The sequence below is a fragment of the Podarcis filfolensis genome (genome assembly GCF_964270895.1).
Source record: "Podarcis filfolensis genome assembly, chromosome: 16".
Lineage (NCBI taxonomy): Eukaryota > Metazoa > Chordata > Lepidosauria > Squamata > Lacertidae > Podarcis > Podarcis filfolensis.
Window position 1 is genome coordinate 21,346,378 of NC_139620.1, and position 19,366 is coordinate 21,365,743.

Below are 19,366 nucleotides of genomic sequence, written 5' to 3' on the forward strand. Positions count from 1 at the left end.
GTGACCCCTGACCTAAAGCTTCAGCCCCGCAGGAAGAGAATACTTCGATATTCAGCCCTGGAAACTCTTCCCAGGCCACACCCTCTCCACAGGCCACACCCACCCAAGGCCACACCCACTCACCCAAGCCACACCTCCACATGGGTCCTCAGAAGCAACTCTGGCTGCACTGGATAGGAAGAATTTTGTCTAGTCCAGGGTTTCCCAAACTTGGGCCTCCAGCTGTTTTTGGGACTACGATTCCCATCATCCCTGACCTCTGGTCCTGCTAGTTTGGGATGATGGGAGTTGTAGTCCAAAAACAGCTGGAGGCCCAAGTTTGGGAAACCCTGTTCTAGTCTAACTCCCTGCATGCTAAATCCTAAATAGTGCTTAGGGTTTGCAGTTTACAGGAACCTAACAGCTTCTTAAAGATTATTTATGTGTTTATTACATTTTACTGCTCACATATTAACCATTTCTCCTTTTTTCCCATACCTGGCCACCTAGCCCAAAAGCTTTTGCAACAGCTCTGCATGCTTTAAGAGAAGCCGCACAAAAACACAATTACAGCAGTCGTCTGAAAACGATGCGTAAAATGCATTACCCTCATCCCAAACAGCAGAGTGAACTCATTTGTCCAAATTTTAAAACCGGTCCAAGACGTTATGAGCCAGGAAGGAATACTGCAGATCAGAAAAGAAAGCTGGCTGCTTTTCCTTCACAAGTGGCCAAGTTCCAAATTGCAGCAAAATGGAAAAATAAAAAGTTCCAACTGCCCAAGGGTGGGGAGCTCCGTTCGAGCAGAATTTCCTTCCTTCTAGACCAGCACTGGGGAACCAGTGACGCTCTTAATGTTGCCAGACTACAACTCCCAGCATCCCCTGACCCTTGGGCCATAGTGGCTGGTGCTAATGGGAGTTGGAGTCCAACAGCACCTGCAGCTCCCCAAGTCCCCCACACTTGTCTTAGACCAGCCTTTCCCAAGCTGGGTCCCCCAAATGTTTTGGAATCCAACTCCCATCAGCTGAAGTCCAAAAGATCTGGAGAGCCTCAGCTACTGACAGCATAGCTCAGTTTATTAGAGTGGGGCACTGATAATGCCAAGGTTGCAGGTTTGATCCCCGGAAGGGACACCTGCATATTCCTGCATTGCAGGAATGATGAGCCTCAGGGTTCCTTCCAACTCAACCATTCTTTGAGGCTGCTTTAGACAAATTTGGCCATTTCCCCACCGAAGAATATAAGAAGAGCCCTGCTGGATCAGGCCAATGGCAAACTCCTGTCTGGCAAACTCCAGACATTAGCTAGGGGTGGGTAGAAGAAAAATCAGGTTCTTAAGAAGATAAGAGTCTGGCAGGAATCAGGCTAGTGGTCCATCTAGTCTAGGATCCTGTTCTCTTAGTGGCCAACCAGATACTTCTGCAAAGCCTGAAAACATGGTCCATGATGCACAACAGCCATTCTCCCCTTCCTGTGGTCTCCAGCAACTGGTATTCAGAAGCATAATGCCTCCAACGAGGGAGGTAGAACATAGCCATGGGAGCAATTACCAACAGTAGAAGAATGGCAACAGAAGATAATGGAATATGTAAAGGTAAAGGGACCCCTGACCATTAGGTCCAGTCGTGACTGACTCTGGGGTTGCGGCACTCATCTCGCTTTATTGGCTGAGGGAGCCAGTGTACAGCTTCCGGGTCATGTAGCCAGCATGACTAAGCCGCTTCTGGCGAACCAGAGCAGCGCATGGAAACACCGTTTACCTTCCCGCCAGAGCAGTACCTATTTATCTACTTGCACTTTGACGTGCTTTTGAACTGCTAGGTGGGCAGGAGCAGGGACCGAGCAATGGGAGCTCAACCCATTGAGGGGATTCGAACCGCCGACCTTCTGATTGGCAAGTCCTAGGCTCTGTGGTTTAACCCACAGCACCACCCGCACCCCTAATGGAATATGTAGAAATAGCCAAATTAACAGGGAAAATTCGACAACAGGGCAAGGAAACATTTCAAAAAGAATGGGAAAAATTTATGTTGTATATAGGAAAGATAAGATGAAATAGTGAAACCAGTAGAATTGGAAATAAACCTCATAACAGGAAAGATTAAGAAAAGTGATGGATAATGAAAATAATAAGAAGCAAAATGTATCAGGAAACTAATATAACTAACAGTAGTTGTAAATGAATACAGACAGACAACAAGAATTGTATAAACATGAGGACTTATTTGTTTATGGATATACTATGGACAAATAAGGAAAATGAATAACAATATACAAAATGGAAGAAAATAATGCGATAAAATTATATGTGATATAAAAAACCAGAAGAAGGAAGGAGGGAAGTCAGCTCTGAAGAGTAAGTATAAATGTAATACAATATGTGTGTGTGGAGTATCTAATTCAAAAACTAATAAAGATTATTTGAAGAAGAAAAAAGAACATAGTCATGGTAGCTGGTCATCATCACCACCATCATCATTTTATTATTTGCACCCCGCCCAACTGCCTGGGTTTGCCCCAGCCACTCTGGGCGGCTTCCAACAGATATAAAAATGTAACAAAACATCGCACATTAAAGGCTTCCCTATACAGGGCTGTCTTCAGATGTCAAGGAGATAAATAATGATGCAACTTTTAGAAGACTTCGGATGAGAAGGCATTCCAGAGGGCGGGTGCCACCACCGAGAAGGCCCTCTGCCTGGTTCCCTGTAACTTCACTTCTCACAGTGAGCCAGAAGGCCCTGAGAGCTGGACCCCAGGGTCTGGGCTGAGCGATGGGGGTGGAAACGCTCTTACCATGAGTACTTTTCTCCTATTGATCACCTTATCCTCCACGAATTTGTCTAATCCCATTTTAAAGCTCCTCAAGGAGAGAATGATGAGAGAATGAGAACATAAGGGCAGCTCTCCCGGATGGCCTAAGGCTCACCTACTCCAGCACCCAACTTTCCCAACTTGAGATTACTGCTATTCAGAGACACTGTGCTTCCAACTATGGTAGTTGGGAGTTCTTACCACTAGTAACTTTCTCAATTCTGCTTCCCAAAGGAAGAAGAAGAAGAAGAAGAAGAAGAAGAAGAAGAAGAAGAAGAAGAAGGGTAGTTTGGATTTGATATCCCGCTTTATCACTACCTGAAGGAGTCTCAAAGCAGCTAACATTCTCCTTTCCCTTCCTCCCCCACAACAAACACTCTGTGAGGTGAGTGGGGCTGAGAGACTTCAGAGAAGTGTGACTAGCCCAAGGTCACCCAGCAGCTGCATGTGGAGGAGCGGGGAATCGAACCCGGTTCACCAGATTACGAGTCCACCGCTCTTAACCACTACACCATGCTTTAGCCTTGATGGGTCAGGAGGAATACCCACATAGATTCCTCAAAGGGAAGCCTGCAAGAGCCGTCTCCCATCTTCATGATCCTCCATCTGTTTCATGATGGGGTCGTTCACCATCAATTCTTCCCTCCTGGCTCCTTCATATTAACCCAGCAGACTGGCCCACCCTGACTGATGGATTACTATTTGTTATTTTCACGTAGCACCTCCATTCAAAGCTTGGATGGAGGAGCACGGAGCCTTCCGCAGAGAGAAAGGGATAGAGCTGGAAACACACAGAGATCCAGGAGAATCTCCCTGCAGCCTCAGGAGGAAGGATGTTAATGAGACCATGTAATTGAGATACCCCGGGGAGATGAACAGGTCAGAATCAAAGGCAGCAACATCAGAGCATGTTTGCACTCTCTTCATTTCCAATATGTTTTCCAAATTTGCAAGCCACTTTCCCCTAATGTGATATGTTATTTTCACTAATGTATTTGTTTTTATGCATTCTTCTACCACCCCCAGTATAGCATTTTGGGTAAACACCGTCCGGCTGGAGAACTTCACTACAAAATTCAGAGAAGGGCAAATTTTGAAGGATAACTGTGTTTAGGTGAGCGTGGATAACAGCAGCAGCAGCAACAACAACAACAACCATATTTATACCCTGCCCATCTGGCTGGCTTGCCCCAGCCTCTTTGGAGGCCTTTGAACATATAAAAAACATCAAATATTAAAAAAATTCCTGATATAGGGCTGCCTTCAGATGTCTTCTAAAAGTTGTGTAGTTCTTTATCTCCTTGACATCTGATAGATAGCTGCTCACTAAGACACAAAGAAATTTGAATTTCGGTTCTTTGTTGTGCTTGCATCACACTTTTTCTCCAAGGAGCTCAAAGTGGTGCGCTTGGTTTCCCCCCTCCTCCACCAGTCCTCACAACAACCCTGTGAGGTAGGCTCTCCCCCAAACCATAGTCTAGAGAGGAGTAAAGGTAAAGGGACCCCTGACCATTAGACCCAGTCGTGACCGACTCTGGGGTTGCGGCGCTCATCTCGCTTTATTGGCCGAGGGAGTTGGCGTACAGCTTCCGGGTCATGTGGCCAGCATGACTAAGCCGCTTCTGGCGAACCAGAGCAGTGCACGGAAACACTGTTTACCTTCCCGCCGGAGCGGTACCTATTTATCTACTTGCACTTTGGCGTGCTTTCGAACTGCTAGGTTGGCAGGAGCAGGGACCGAGCAACGGGAGCTCACCCCGTTGCAGGAATTCGAACCGCCGACCTTATGATCGGCAAGTCCTAGGCTCTATGGTTTAACCCACAGCGCCACCAGCGTCCCTCTAGTCTGGTCTAGAGGAGTACCAGGGTACTAAATTATGCCCACGAACTAAGACAGCTCCCCGCCTGCAGACATGAAGCCCCAAGGCATGGAGGGCAGCAGGGCCAGGCTGTTAAGTATATGACAAAGGGGCATTGCTGACAACCTCATCCTTAATCTTCCCTCCACCCATGTGAGGAAATACATGCAGGGGGACGACGACAAACTCCTGAATAAGGCTGACGCAGATGCTGCCTTTCAGGGGCTTCCTGGCCAAACCTGCTAGGCCTCTCCATTCTGCCACCTGAACTGACACTTCGCCCTGGAGCGCACCCAACTTATCGATTAGTGATAACGGGCGAGTGGTCTGCCAAGAAAGCTTGCCCTCCGTTCATGTTTAAAATGATGCGTAGCGTGAAGAAAGTAGACAGAGAAAAGTTTTCCTCCCTCTCTCAGAACCCATCCAGCGAAGTGGAATGTGAGAAGATTCAGGACAGAGAAAAGAAAGGAGCTCTTCATGCAATGCATCGTTAAACTGCGGAACTCCCTGCTGCAGGAGGCAGCTGCCTAGATAGAGGGCTTTAAAAGAGACTGGGGAAAATAACGGAGGAGAGGGCTGTTTTTGGCTACTAGCCACAATGGCTATGCTCTGCCTCTACAGTTGGGAGTCCAAAATGCTTTGGAATTCCAGTTGCTGGTTAAGAGTTTTGATCGCCGCAAAATGGAAGAGTAATGAAATCCCCTCTATACAAGATTGGATCCAAAAGCTGACAGAATATGCAGAATTAGACGGTTTATCAGAAAAAAATAAAGAATAAATCAAAACAGGAATTTGTTTCAAAATGGGAGGTTTTTAAAGAATATCTGAAAAATAAATACAGTAGTTTAAATTCTGTTGCAGCATTCGAGGAACTTCAGTAATGGTTGCAAGGTAGATATAAGAAATTAGATTTATTAAGAATAAGTTTAATCATGATAAAAGTGTGTTCTGGCAATAAGTAATATGAATTTGAAATATGGAATAGACGGGAAGTTGGGTCTTTAGTGTTAAGACCAATAGATGTTTTAATGTTTGCTAAGAAAATTATGTGTCTATGTGTTCATGTGTGTAATTTGGTATTTGTGTTTTTTTTCTTTTTTCTTGTTGTATCAATAAAAAACTTTTTTTAAAAAAGGAATTCCAGTTGCTGGAAGCCACAGGACGGGAGAGGGATCTTGCACCCAGGTCCTGCTGGCAGGTTTCCTACAGGCTTCTCAGTAGTTGCTGTAAGAATGGAATACTAGACTAGACAGGCCATTGGCCTGATCCAGCAGGTTCTTCTTATGTTCTGGGTGTGGAGTAACCTGATAAGCTGCCTTATGGATGGGAGGTTGCCTGCTTCTGATGTGGTTACACTCCTTTTGAAGGAGTGGGTATGTAGCTTGGGGAAAAGTCCTGGGTCCATTGCAGTCCCTCGAGGCTCAGGTGGCCTTGGTGGCACAAGAGTGCCTTCCACCATCTTCAGCTGGTGGCCCAGCTGCGCCCCTATTTGGACAGGGATAGCCTAACTTCTGCCCTCTATGTTCTGGTAACCTTGAGGATAGATTACTGCAACGCGTTATATGCGGGGCTGCCTCCCAGGACAGTTTGGAAACTTCGACTGGTGCAGAATTTGCATACCCTCCAACGTTTCTCCGATGAAAGTGGGGACGTCCTATTCCATAATAATGATAATACTTACACTCTGGGCGGCTTCCAACACATATAAAAACATCATAAAACTATCTAGGGCTGCCTTCAGATGTCTTCTAAAGGTTGTATGGTTACTTATCTCCCTGGCTTGGGGGTTGCATAACTCCATACCCTCCAACGTTTATCCAATGAAAATAGGAACATCCTAAGGAAAAGCAGGACCTACTGGGATCAAATCAAAAACGGAGACAGCTTCTGTAGATTTGGGGTGTCTTTGGAAAATAGGGACACTTGGAGGGTCTGTTTTTCTCCCTCTGTAATAGCCCTAGAACTTGTGGAGGTAAAAGGAAGCTGAATGTGGAAGATTCAGGAGTAATAAGGGGGGGGCACGGGACAATGCTAAAATGCTGGTGAATTTTCTTGGGGGCTTTTGAAACAAGCACAACAACTGCAAATGGATGTGAAAATGTGGACAACTGAACTTAACATGGGAAAGATGAGACAGGTTCAATTGCCCCTAACAACCCTGAGAGGTAGCTTAGGCTGATAAGAAGGGCTGTCCCACGGAAGATGGAGCGCACTTGTTTTCTGCTCCTCCAGAGCGCAGGACTTTGAACCTATGGATTCAGATTACAAGGAAGGCAATTCCGACTAAACATTAAGTAACATTGAGAGCGGTTTGAATGGACTCCCTTGGAAAGTGGTGGCCTCTCCTTCGTTGGAGGCTTTTAAACAGAGGTTAGATGGCCATCCATCAGGGCTCCTTTAGCTGTGATTCCTGCATTGCAGGGGTTGGACTGGATGACCCTTGGAGGGCCCTAACCACCAGGGTTGCCATATTTCAATAAGTGAAAAACCAGGACACCCCGAAAGTTGTTGGACTTTTTTTTAGGAAGACCCCAAAAGCTGTTACAGAAATGCCAAAAAAAACCCCACACTTTTTTTTTTTTTTTTTATTAAATATTTATTGGTATTTTCGAAAAACACACAACAAACAAAAACAAAAAATAAACAAAATAAAAACAACACAAAAAAGCATATTCAAAACTAAACAGAAAAATAGAGAAAACACATACAGTTTCTGATACTTATTTTCCTCAACCTTGTTTCTCAGACCTCCTCACACCTCCCCTTCTTGTATTCCAATTTAAATTGTCAATTCAGCAAGTCCTTAACTTATTTCTTCACCTTAACTTAAACATTTATTCTAACATACTGTTATTTTACTTTACTTCTTTTTTCCATTTCCTTAATTTATTTTTAACAGCCTTATTTTCACTTAATTTAAAAAAAAAAGAAAAAAAACCAATTTCACCTTATTAAAATTACGCATCAATACTTATACCTCATTAATTTATTCTTAAACCTTTTTCCTAAAGTCGACCAAAATTTCCCTTCCACGGTTTACCCAATTTCCTTACCACTAACAAAATATAAAACAAACAAAGCAATGCAAATTATCCTTATGTACCCTTTGGATTCCCAACCTCCACCCACCCCTCTCCCGGTTCCAGTCCCCAACCAATATCCATCAGTCTTTATATTATTTATTTAGCCTGGAGATCTCAGGTCCGAGGCCCTTATGTCTCTCTCAGTTCCTTTCTGCCGGTCTCTTTGATAGACCTTGATGTTAAGCCCCAGGTCTCGGAGGGGCTCCGGCCCAACAGAATCGGTGTTGCTTCTAGCCAGTCCTCCATACTTAAAAGCAAAAGCAAAGCCTATGGGGTATTCCAACTCTTGTTTCAAATTTCTTTCAAATCCAAATGTCCCCACAGCTCCAGCTTCCACCTTCAACAAATTTATAATCCTCAGGTCTTCAGATCTCCTCAAAAGAGGATCTCTCCATTTTCCAAACTCCCAATCAAACCAGGCTTTCCGCATCCAGTTTTTATTGTCCTTTTTTATCATCATGTCAGGCCTCATATTGTAGCTCTCCTTTGACTCCTGCAAACCTCCATCTCCTCCTTCGTTTTCTTCAAAAAGAACATATTGCTCCATCGTGTCTACGCTTTCGGTTTCATTTATTTGTTCAATTGAATAGGCTTCCTGTTTCAAATCCTTATCAGACTCCAAGCTGTTGTTTACTGTCCAGTGTAATAGCGATACCTCTGTAGACAAAGCATCGTACTCATCTTGTAAGTTTCCCAAGAGAACAAGTGCTCTGTCCAATTCTGCTTGGAATTTAGACACTCCAGCCATTTTTGTAATGTAGTATCCTTGTTACCCCTCTAGGGGGATTTAATTCCTTGATCTTCCTTTCAGCTCAAAAACCAAAAGTCCAGTTATTTTGTATCAACCTTATTTTCAACAAGTTATCCCGAATAAACCAGCAAAAACAGCAGAAACAATGTTCTCTTTTTCCAGCTGACAACTAGCTGACTAGCAGCTCACTTGACAGCTGTCAAAATCTTCCATGCAACAGGCTTTCTCATCGGACGTTCCCGGGTCTAGGGGGGGGGTGTAGTTTCAGCTCCCAAAATTCTTTTTATCCTCCAGAATATCTCCTTATAATGTCCAGACCGTGAGGTCAGGATCTTTTGTTAAAAAAAGCAAGAAACAGATTCTCTCGACCTTAGCTGCCCAGTCCTTTGCTTTAAGTTGTTTACAAGAGGGGGGAGGGTGGACTTCCTTTTTAGCCCCTTCCCGCTCGTTCCAAATCCAAAATAAGAAATTTTTTAAAGTTCCAATCTCCGTATTACTCACGGGTTGATGTTTTAGAATCCAATCGATCTTAGAAGAAGTTGGCGCTCTCTGTCAATGGCTTGCGGCTTCACTCCGTAGACGAGGCAGTACTCTCAGCACCACGCCTTACCCTGCCTCCGTTCCGAAGCCTTTAAAAAGGCTCCGTCGCGGATTGGGGGGGCGCAAATGGTGCCCGCCGAGTCTCTGTGTTCACAGGCATCCGCGCCTGTGATTTTAAGGGTCCCCGCTTCGCCGCAGCGGCCAGACCCAGACGCTACGGAGCCGATTCCCTCCGGAGCTCGGAGGGAATCCGCCATTAGACAATGGCACCAACCCGGAAGTCTCAAAACCCCCACACTTTTTCATTGACTTGCCCAAGATCCAGGACAAAGCGTCAATTCCGCCTTTGAAATCCCGGTAATATCCAGGGAAATTTGGGTGTATGGCAGCCCTATTTCCCACTCTACAGTTCTATGATTCTATGAAATGACTGGCCCAAAGTCCCGCAGTGAGTTTCCTGGCTGAGAGTGGATTTGAACCTGTTATAAGACTTTTAAGGTCTCAAATATAGAATATTCATAAATGCACACATATCTAACTGTATAAACCATGTGTCTGAAATAGCACAGGAGAGCAATCCTGAAGCCATTTTGACTCTCCCAATGACCTCAAATGTTCCTCTGCAGTAAGGGAGGCAAATGGGGCAAGCCTTCCCATTGTCTTTTTGCTTGCAAATCCTGTCTTAAGAGCATATTTACGTAGGAATAGGGTGAGCCTGTGACCTGGGCTCAGGAACTAAAATATTAACCATCACAACAGAATGGCCAGGCTGCTCAGGTAATGCAATCAGTGACCATCATCAGGTATCCTGGCAGACAGGATTTCTGCTGTAGATCGCCTCCTTCTGTGATGTATGCATGATGTTTTGGGAGTGGTAGTCTTGAGCTACAGGGTGGGCAATTTCAAAAGTCTATATAAGGGCTTGTGCGCCATTGCTCAGGGTTCTTCTCCCTCCTGCATGTGGGGAGTGGGGACCCAGCTGCAACAGTTCAATAAAGATCAGGCTTACTAGCCGCTTTGCTTCTCAATATTCACTGGGGAGGGGAGTATTTGATCCCCTGCTAAATTTGCCCGTTTGCCCTCTGACGAAGAAATGACCAGTCCATAATTTTAATGGTAGGTTTATTGTAGCTGTGAGAGAAAAGAATAACAACAGGAAAACCTCCAGAAACCCAGAAGACAAAAGTCGGAGACTGATGTGCATTATAATGAGTGAAATAAGTATTTGATCCCTTTGCAAAAGGTGACTTAGTACTTGGTGGCAAAACCCTTGTTGGCAGTTAGAGAGGTCAGACGTTTCTTGTAGGTGGCCACCAGGCAAATTTAGCAGGGGGTCAAATACTTCTCCCCCTTCACTGTACTCTGGTTGGCCTCTGTTGTTTCCTCCTAGCGATAGGGAACCCTCAAGGACTCTATGCAGGTTCTGGAATACCCCATAAGGGAAAGGGAGCAGTTTTTTCTCTCATAACAAACCCATGACTCCCATGTCTAACTGTCCAACCACCATCACCCTCAAAGCTGAACTCGTATAAGGGGGTCCCAGTTGGACTCCCATCCAGCCTAACCCTGCTGAGCGGCAGCAAGGCAACTGTCTTGTGTGGCTTCAGAATATAATCCCTCGTGGCCTAAGTACAGGAATGGGGGCGACTGGTTTGGCAGGTCCTTATCAACAAGCAGATTTCCTTATTGCACTGCCTCCCATTCTCTTCAAACAAAAAAACAAGCCGGCTGTCTCTAGGCTAAGGTATCAAAAGGCCTTCACTGGAGGCTCAGGAGATGACACACCCAGGTCCCTCTGGATCTCTGCAGCACCTGGGTTGCAAAAGGAAAACAAACGCCTCTGTTGATTTGGCTCAACTCTGTGTGGGGAGGAGGGGGAAGGGAGTGGTGAACAAACGCCAGATCACGAGGCCTTTTATTTGTATCATTTTTGCCCAACTCTTCCTCCAGGGAGCAAAAGGCAAGAGCTACGGTTTTCTCCCACCAACAATTATTCTCACAACAAGCCTGAGAGGTAGGTCAGGCAGAGAGAGGGAGAGACTTGCCCAAGATCTCCCAGGGAGCTTCTGGCTGAATGAAAGATTTGGGTTGCTCTCCTCCTAGTAAAGGTAAAGGGTAAAGGGACCCCTGACCGTTAGGTCCAGTTGTGACCGACTCTGGGGTTGCGATGCTCATCTTGCTTTATTGGCCAAGGGAGCCGGCGTACAGCTTCCGGGTCATGTGGCCAGCATGACTAAGCCGCTTATAGCGAACCAGAGCAGCGCCCAGAAACGCCGTTTACCCTCCCGCCGCAGTGGTACCTATTTATCTACTTGAACTTTGAAGTGCTTTCAAACTGCTAGGTTGGCAGGAGCAGGGACCGAGCAACGGGAGATCACCCTGTCACGGGGATTTGAACCACTGACCTTCTGATTGGCAAGTCCTAAGCTCTGTGGTTTAACCCACAGCGCCACCCGCGTCCCTTCTCCTCCTAGTACTACACTCTAAAAACAGAAGCACAGGCTCAGCACAGTGTTAGAAACTCAGATATATAAGCTGGGTGCCAAATGGCTCCTTAAACTGGGGTTGCAGTTGCCAAAACGGAATGCTTAGTTGCCATTTTGGGCCCGGATGGCTCGAAAAACCTATTTCTTTCCACACAACCTTCTGGTTCCTGAAATTCATTCTGACTGTGCAGATAGACTATAATGATAGAATTCGCTACAGGATGTGTTGCTAGCATGTGGAAAGAGTCAAGATTCAAGGACCCCCAGGCATGCACCTCGAAAGAATGGAGAGGTCAGGCGCCTTCCTGGCACCCAGTCATCTTCGCCTGGTCGCAAGTGGCCAATAGCGAGGTGAATTTCGAACGCTGGCTCAGTGGTGCAGAAGAACATACAAAGCGCCCTGCTGGGTGAGGCCAGTGGCCCATCTAGTCCAGCTTCCTTTTCTCACAGTGGCCAACCAGAATCCTGTGGGAAACCTGCAAGCAGGATCCAAGCGCAAGAGCCCGCTCCCCTCCTCTGAGATTTCTAGCAACTGGTATTCAGAAGCATTACTGAATATGCATATGCTGGAGCTCGACTCTGGATGAAATTGGTTTCTTTGTTTTTGCCTCTGCACCATGAATGAGTATCCTCACGTCCAGGGACCAAAGGTGGCTCTCTCTATCAGGCCCTTCACACTCTCCCCAGGCCATGCCCCTTCTCCCAGGCCACGCCCCTCACCAGCCCTGCTTCACATCCTCCTCAAGTGTTTCTGCCTGGCTGGAATGTGTCCTTGAACTCTGACCAGGCCTCTTGGTCGGCTGGATAAAGGGTGGGCAGGGATGTGTGCAGAAATTAGCCTACTGTACAAAAGTAGCATTTAGATCCATTGCCCCACCCACTTTTGCCTCTGGCTCCACCCACCAGGTGGCCCCCAGAAGGTTGCCCAGCAAGGAATGCGGCCCTCGGGCTGGAAAATATTTCCCACCCTTGCTCTTCACCCTTAGAGCTCATATCAGACACATGGAGACTCAGGGCACATCTTCAGCAGTAAGCCAAAAAGCACTCTGCATTTCCCCAGAGGCACTCCTGCCTTTTATTTATTTCATTTACTTGCATTTTAATACTCTGCCCAATAACATGCCCTCTCTGGCCCTGGCACTGAAAAGAAGACTCTGGAGCTACACACCAACAGTGCAAGCCACAAAGTTTGCATATGCTAATGCATATCTATGCAAATGTAGAATGTTAAATGTCACCAAAGGCAAGCCGTCCAAACTGCCCCAGATAAAATCTTCAATTAGTTTGCCAGCCATCTTAGATCAGCTCCTTTGCAATTTATTTACCCCCAGTGAATTTCCCGACGGAACCTGCTCCAAATAAATCCCGCTGCTCTTCAGCTTTCCTCAGCCATGACCCTCCTAGTAATCTCAAAATAATTTATTCCCCCAAATTAATATCCTATCCAGTAGCCAGATCACTGCCCCTCACTCCAGTTCAATTTCCCCTGAGTTCATTGCCCACCCGGAAACGTCTGAGGTGCTTAGAAAAAGATTAGAGAGCTGTGTTTTGAAAACATGAAGCCCACTTCAAATCAACTCCTGTGTGGCAAAGAGGGGTGAAGAGAAAGTAAATCAGGATATATTTGCAGATCATAACAGACATCAGAAGAGGTCCTCTGGATCTGAGCATGGCCCCATCTTGTCCAGCACCCCGTTCTCACAGTGGCCAACCAGATGCAAGCAGGATTTGAGCATAAGAAAAACGCTCCCCACTTGTCCGGCATTCACCGCATCTGACAGTGGCAGCAGAGTCACTGTGGCTAGCGGCTGTGGAGAGCCCCCTTCTAGAGTTTGCCCAGTCCTTTTTTAAAGCCATCCAAGCTGGTAGCCAACACAGCCCTTTGAGAGAGTGGGTTTCTGACTCGCCACGGTTCAACGGCAGCAATACGACAACAACTTTCCCCTGCCTAAAGGAGGCGGCTGAAATGAAGAAAGGACTCCGGGCTCAGCTCATCCCTAGTCCTGAAAACAAATCCCTCAGGCCAAGAATGTGGCCACAGGCCCTCTGGATTTTCATCCTAACCATCTCAGGCAGACCCTCCAAGTGTTTCTATTTTTCAGGCACAGAGGCCCTCCCGGTTTCTGATTTGATCCTGGAACGTCCTGCTTTTCCTAAGCACATCCCTATTTTCACAGGAGAAATGTTGCAAGGGACAGAGTTAGGCGACCCCCAAGCCAAGGAGATAAGTGACTAGAAGTGTTTTAGAAGACATCTGAAGGCAGCCCTGTATAGGGAAGTTTGTTTTAATGTGCTGTGTTTTTATATAGGTTGGAAGCTGCCCAGAGTGGCTGGGACAACCCAGTCAGACAGTTGGGGTATTATTATTATTATTATTATTATTATTATTATTATTATTGAATAAGACATCCCTATTTTCATTGGAGAAATGTTGGAGGGCATGTGTCTGCCTTTTGCACTTCACTCTGAATGGTAGATATAGATAGATAGATAGATAGATAGATAGATAGATAGATAGATAGATAGATAGATTTGGGGGGTGTTCCAGTAAAAAAACAACAGCCCAAAGCAAATCCAAGAAGCCTGAAATCCTACACACATACACATCATTCTTGGTGATATTGGCAGCCTAAGTTGTTTCCAGAGCAGCTTCCACCTTTGAACCTCTGGGCCAACTTATAAAATCAGTAGACTCAAGAAACAGAAGCTTGAGTCAGACTGTATCGCTTCCAGATTGCAGAGGGAAGCCCAAACGTTTGAATGTTTCCAAACTGGAGTGTGTGTGTGTGGGGGGGGATACACCTCCATGCATGTAGAAATCTAGCATGTCAGGGAATAGGGGTCCAGCATAGACCTGTCCCCAATGTGCTGCTTTTCTATGCAATTGGCAGATATTTATAGATTCCACTTGCGATAGAAAGTGCTCAACCCAGAGTCAACAGTGTGATGCAGCAGCAAAAAACAAAAAGCTTTTTCATCTCTAGGCGGCATCAACAGCAGTATAGCGTTCAGGTCAAGGGAAGTCAGAGTACATTCTATTCTGCCTTGCTCATATCCTACCTGGAATCCTGTGTCCATTTCTGGGCGCCACAATTTAACAGCGGTATTGACAAGCTGGAACGTGGAGCGGGGGGCAGCCAAGATAATCAAGGGTCTGGAAACCAAGCCTTACAAGGAATAGTTTGAGGGCCTTAGGTATGTTCAGCCCGGAGAAGAGGAGACTGAGAGGAGATATGATAGCTATCTCCAAATATCTCAAGGGCTTGTCACGTGGAGGATGGTGCAAGCTTGCTTTCTGGTGCTCCAGACCCGAACCACCAGATTCAAATGATAAGAAAGGAGATTCCGACTAAACATTAGAGGCAACTTCAGTGGCGTAGCGTGGGGGGTGCAGGGGGGGCTGGCTGCACCGGGCGCAACATCTGGGGGGGCGCGCTTGCACTCGCAGCTCTCTGCCCCTACCGGGTTAGGGGGCGCAAATTACTTGCCTTGCCCCGGGTGCTGACAACCCACGCTACACCACTGGGCAACTTTCTGAAGGGAGGAGCTGCTCAGCAGTGAAACTGACTGCCTCAGAAGGTTGAGGACTGTCCTCTGTTAGAGGTTTTCAAACACAGCTTGGGTGGCCATCCAAGGGGGTTGGACTGGATGATCCTTGTGGGTCCCCTTCCGACTCAACAATTCTATGATTAAAAGCGTTGCCACTTGTTTCTACCCAGTGCAGACCCAGGACAGCCTCAGCTCCCCCCCCCCAAAGTCATCATATGACGTTCCCTCCTACTCGAAGGGGACAAAGCAGCGTGACTTTACGCCTTACCTGTGTCCTGACGGAACTGATGCATCGACTGCAGGTCGATAATGTACGGAGACAGCTGGGCATCCACCTGCCCCAAGACGACGCTCCCCCGGGCATCTTCCTTCAGGACGTTCTCGATGTGGTGGCACACGGCCGCCGTGTAGGGCCGCCAGCGCCCGTGTTCGTTCAGCCACTCCCAAACCACGACGCGGGCCACATTATTGGGAGGGAAGCCCCAACCGTTCGCCAAGACCAGGGTCCCTGTGCCAGGTTGCGCCATGGTGCCTGACCCTGCCGGCCTGGCATGGGAGGCAGGCGGGGGTCACCAGCCGGGCGCCCTCTCCCTCATTGGTTTGGGAGCGCCTGCGGGGCTCAGAATGTGATCCTCAGTTCTGAAGGCTGCATCTCCTACCACAGCCAGGTCACCTGGGGCTTGAGGAACGCAGAGAAAGAGATGCACTCCTTGCAGGATGAGAGCTTGTGACCTTTTCTTCAGAGCGAGCCAGTCTTGTCGGAAAACTATTGGTTTTTGCGGCACGTCTGACTATGTGGCGATGAGGAGCAATGTCTCAATCACCCCAAATGGCAACAACAGCAGACCAGCTGAGATGTTCAGGCCACCACTGAGGATGGCGATAGGCTGCTATCAGTGAATGCACGTCTCCCAAATTATTGGGGAAGCCTGTGAATGTTCTGTGTGCTTTCGGTCAGGCGGAGCGAAGGCCTCTGAGCTTCACCTCCAGTCAGGGGCACTGAAGATCTTAATATTCACCTTGTGTGCCTTCAGTCTGGTGACTGAAGACCTCCTTCTGGTGGAATGAAGAGCTCCAACCTTTTCCTTCAAGGCCTCCAAGACTTCTCAGCAGACTCTCCTCCTGTTTTCCCTTCCTGGTCTTGTTTTCAGGCGGCCCAGCTCCCTTCCATCCCCTGAGATTTCCTCAACACTTCCCACAGTCTGACCTGGTCTTCCACGGCTCAGCTCTAGGGACCCCCACTGCAGAAATGGAGACAGGAGACTGACCCTTTGCGTAGGATCCTGTGGCCTCGGAGGGCAAAGCTTTCTGCAGGGAATGGGGCCAGATCCAACCTCTGGCCAGGCTGTGGCAGAGTCCTCACCCTCTCGGCCACAACAACAGGCTAGAAGGACAGGGTTTGGAGATCAGAGGCCTGCGGTGGCGACAGGCGAGAGCTGCTGACCCGGGTCAAGAGGCTGCTTGCTTTAGACCAGAGGGCTGCAGCGGAGCAGAAGGCAGGGGAGAGCCCGCCGGCTTTCGGGGGTCGCCCCCGCCACCAGCCCAGGCTGTGTCATCCTTGTTTTCCGCAGCTCGGTCTGGTCCTTTGACTCTGCCTGATGCAAGGACTGGAGGGAGCCAGCCTGGAATGGGAAAAAGGAACCACAATAAGGATGATGAATTCACGTCAGGAGGAAACTCTCCTCTCTCCAGCGATGCCCCCCCCTTTCCTATGGCAAGTGGGTAGCAGTGGTGGCACCTCCTCTCCTGCCGCTATGATCTGTCTAGTAGGTGGCTGGGTCTGCCAGTCTATCTGCCAGTCTGGCACCCTCTCCCCTCCTCCCACCCCCCCCTCCATAAACCAAACCTGCCCATTGTCTTGCCTGGTAGAATGAAAGATCTTGGGTGGTTGGGGGAGGCTTCTTGAATGTTATCTCCTGTCCGCCCCCCCCCCCGCTTGCTAATCTGTCCACATCACACAGGCGGCGGTGGGGGCGAGATATACCCCAAAATGCATCAAGATGCGGGCGGGGAGGGGGCGACAAAGAGAAGAAAGGACTCCCAGCTGTTTCTTACCTGGCTGGTGAAATTCTAAGAGCCAGACACAAAGGAGAATTTGGGGGAGGGGGGGCAACCGATCGCTGCTGGAGGGGGTGCTGGTGAGAGAACGATGGGGGGGGACCAAGAGGGGCCCAATCAGCTTCTGTACACACCGCCGCGAAATCGCCTCCTCCCCTCTCCCTCTCCCCATAGCTCCATTCACCCCTCCCCTCCCGGTTCCAAGCGTAAAAACGCCTCGTTTGTTGGAGAGAGTGTGTGTCAAGAGGTGGTTTTTAAAGGCGGGGGGCGAGAAAGGGGGTGGGCAGATCGCTTTTCTCCCAGCAGCTGAAGGGGGGGGGTCTGCCTCGTCCTGCCGCAGAGACCCCACCCCGCCACCTGTCCTCCAGGTGGGCGCGCGTCCCTCACCCCGCCACCCTACCTACCTAGTACCACGACCAGCTCCGGATGGCGCAGGCTGGATGCAGCCGTGGGAACGAGCGGAGGGGAGGGGAGGGGGGGAATCCCTCGCCCCTCCCACGGAGGCGGCCAGAAACCGCAGCCAGCCGGTCCTCTCTCTCTCTCTCTCCCTCCCTCTCTCCCCTCCTCCCACCTTATCTGGATCCAGGCCAGGTTTCAAACAAGCGCCGGGACCTGTGAAAGAAAAGCGTCAAGAGCGCCTCTGGACATGCACAGAGCGCTCGCGCTGCCGTTCTCGCCCTCCGCCAAACGAACAGCCCCGGGAGCGAGCCGGAGGTCGAATGGGAGAATTTGGGTTTTCTTCTAAAGGCTCCTACCCCAGGAATGGGGTATCCGTGGCCCTCTTCCTCCTGCTGGACTCCAACTCCTATCACCCCTGCCTCATGGCCCTGTTGGCTGCTGCTGATGGGAATTGGAGTCCGATAGCAACTGGAGGGTCCCAGAGTTCTGGGACCCCAGCATCCAATGATGGTTGGGGGGAAGGGGCTTAGCTTAGTAGGTAGAGCATCTGTTTTGCATGTAGAAGGTCCCAGGTTCATTCCTCACCAGGGCTAGGAATGTTGCCCTTGTCTGGATCCTGGAGAGCTGCTGCCAGTCAATGTAGGAAATACTGAGCTAAATGGACCAAGGGGCTGATTCAGTACACAGTGCAGGGCAGTAGCTCATCATGCAGCAGGTTCCCAGGGTTGATCCCCAGCATCTCCAGGTAGGGCTGGGAGAGACCCCCGCCAGAAACCGTGGAGAGCTGCTGCCAGTCAGAGTAGACAAGGCTCTGAGATCATGGAACTGTAGGGTTGGAAGGGACCCTGAGGATCATCTAGTCCAACCCCCTGCAATGCAGGAATCTTCTGCCCTTACCCAGGACCCTGAGATAAGAGTCTCATGCTCTGCCCTCTGAGCTATCCCTGGTGGCCAACTGATTTGGTCCAAGGCCACTTTTGATGCTCTGTTGTTCCTATGTTCAAACAGGCCCACCGGCAGCAGTTGGCCTGGTGTGTCCGCAGAGGTTGCTATGTTCACCCTTTCTGATTTTAAAATACATATAGACAGAGATAAGTGGCCTGAGTTGCACATGTTTATTTAGGATAAAAATATCATCATCATCAGTGGTACTTTTCTAGAGAAAGAGGGGCCAGAACTCACCATGAATGCCTCCCTTGTTCTCTTATAATGGCAATGCTACCTACCTGAAAGGGGCTGGAACTGAGTTCCAGAGAGTTCTGGCTGAAGAAAAGCCATAATAATAATAATAATAATAATAATAATAATAATAGACTTCTTAGACACTTGTTACCCAAAGCCAACCCATTTAAAGGCATCAGCAAAAATATATGATACCACTTAAAGAATTTGTATAAAACATCTGCAATGTAATCATATGTGTTCGGGAATAATTTGTGCCATGCACGCAAAACAACAAAAGAAAATCAAGCCGCCGCCACCTGTTCACAGGAAGTTTGGGCAGCACATTAACTGCAGACATCATCTCAAGGGCATCCAGAGCCTGGGTGGTGGGTGGAGAGAGGTAACTCTTTAGGTAAAGGTAAAGGGACCCCTGACCATTAGGTCCAGTCACGGACGACTCTGGGGTTGCGGCGCTCATCTCGCTTTATTGGCTGAGGGAGCTCCCAGGTCATGTGGCCAGCATGACTAAGCCGCTTCTGGCAAACCAGAGCAGCGCACAGAAACACCGTTTACCTTCCCGCCGGAGCGGTACCTATTTATCTACATGTCTAAAACTACTGCTAGAGGACAAGAAGCCCAAGACTACATTAAATGTAGCTAAATTCTGTGCATCTGCAATCA

General features: G+C 48.3%; 1 protein-coding gene across 3 annotated transcripts in view; it reads right to left on the reverse strand.

Annotated features, from left to right (window-relative positions):
• DTX1 (deltex E3 ubiquitin ligase 1) overlaps positions 1-17,651 on the reverse strand; it is a 56,224-nt gene extending 38,573 nt beyond the window's left edge. The window contains exons 1-2 of one of the 3 annotated variants that reach the window (XM_083590190.1): positions 17,527-17,651; positions 15,333-16,686 (exon numbers count right to left, since the gene is read on the reverse strand). In XM_083590190.1, the coding sequence (XP_083446316.1) occupies positions 15,333-15,591 (259 nt within the window). In that variant the 5' untranslated portion in view covers positions 15,592-16,686; positions 17,527-17,651. Of the gene's footprint in view, positions 1-15,332; positions 16,687-16,926; positions 16,985-17,119; positions 17,214-17,526 lie in introns of those variants that run through there. The other 2 variants (XM_083590191.1, XM_083590192.1) reach the window with 2 other exon arrangements.
• Positions 17,652-19,366: the final 1,715 nt, after the last annotated feature.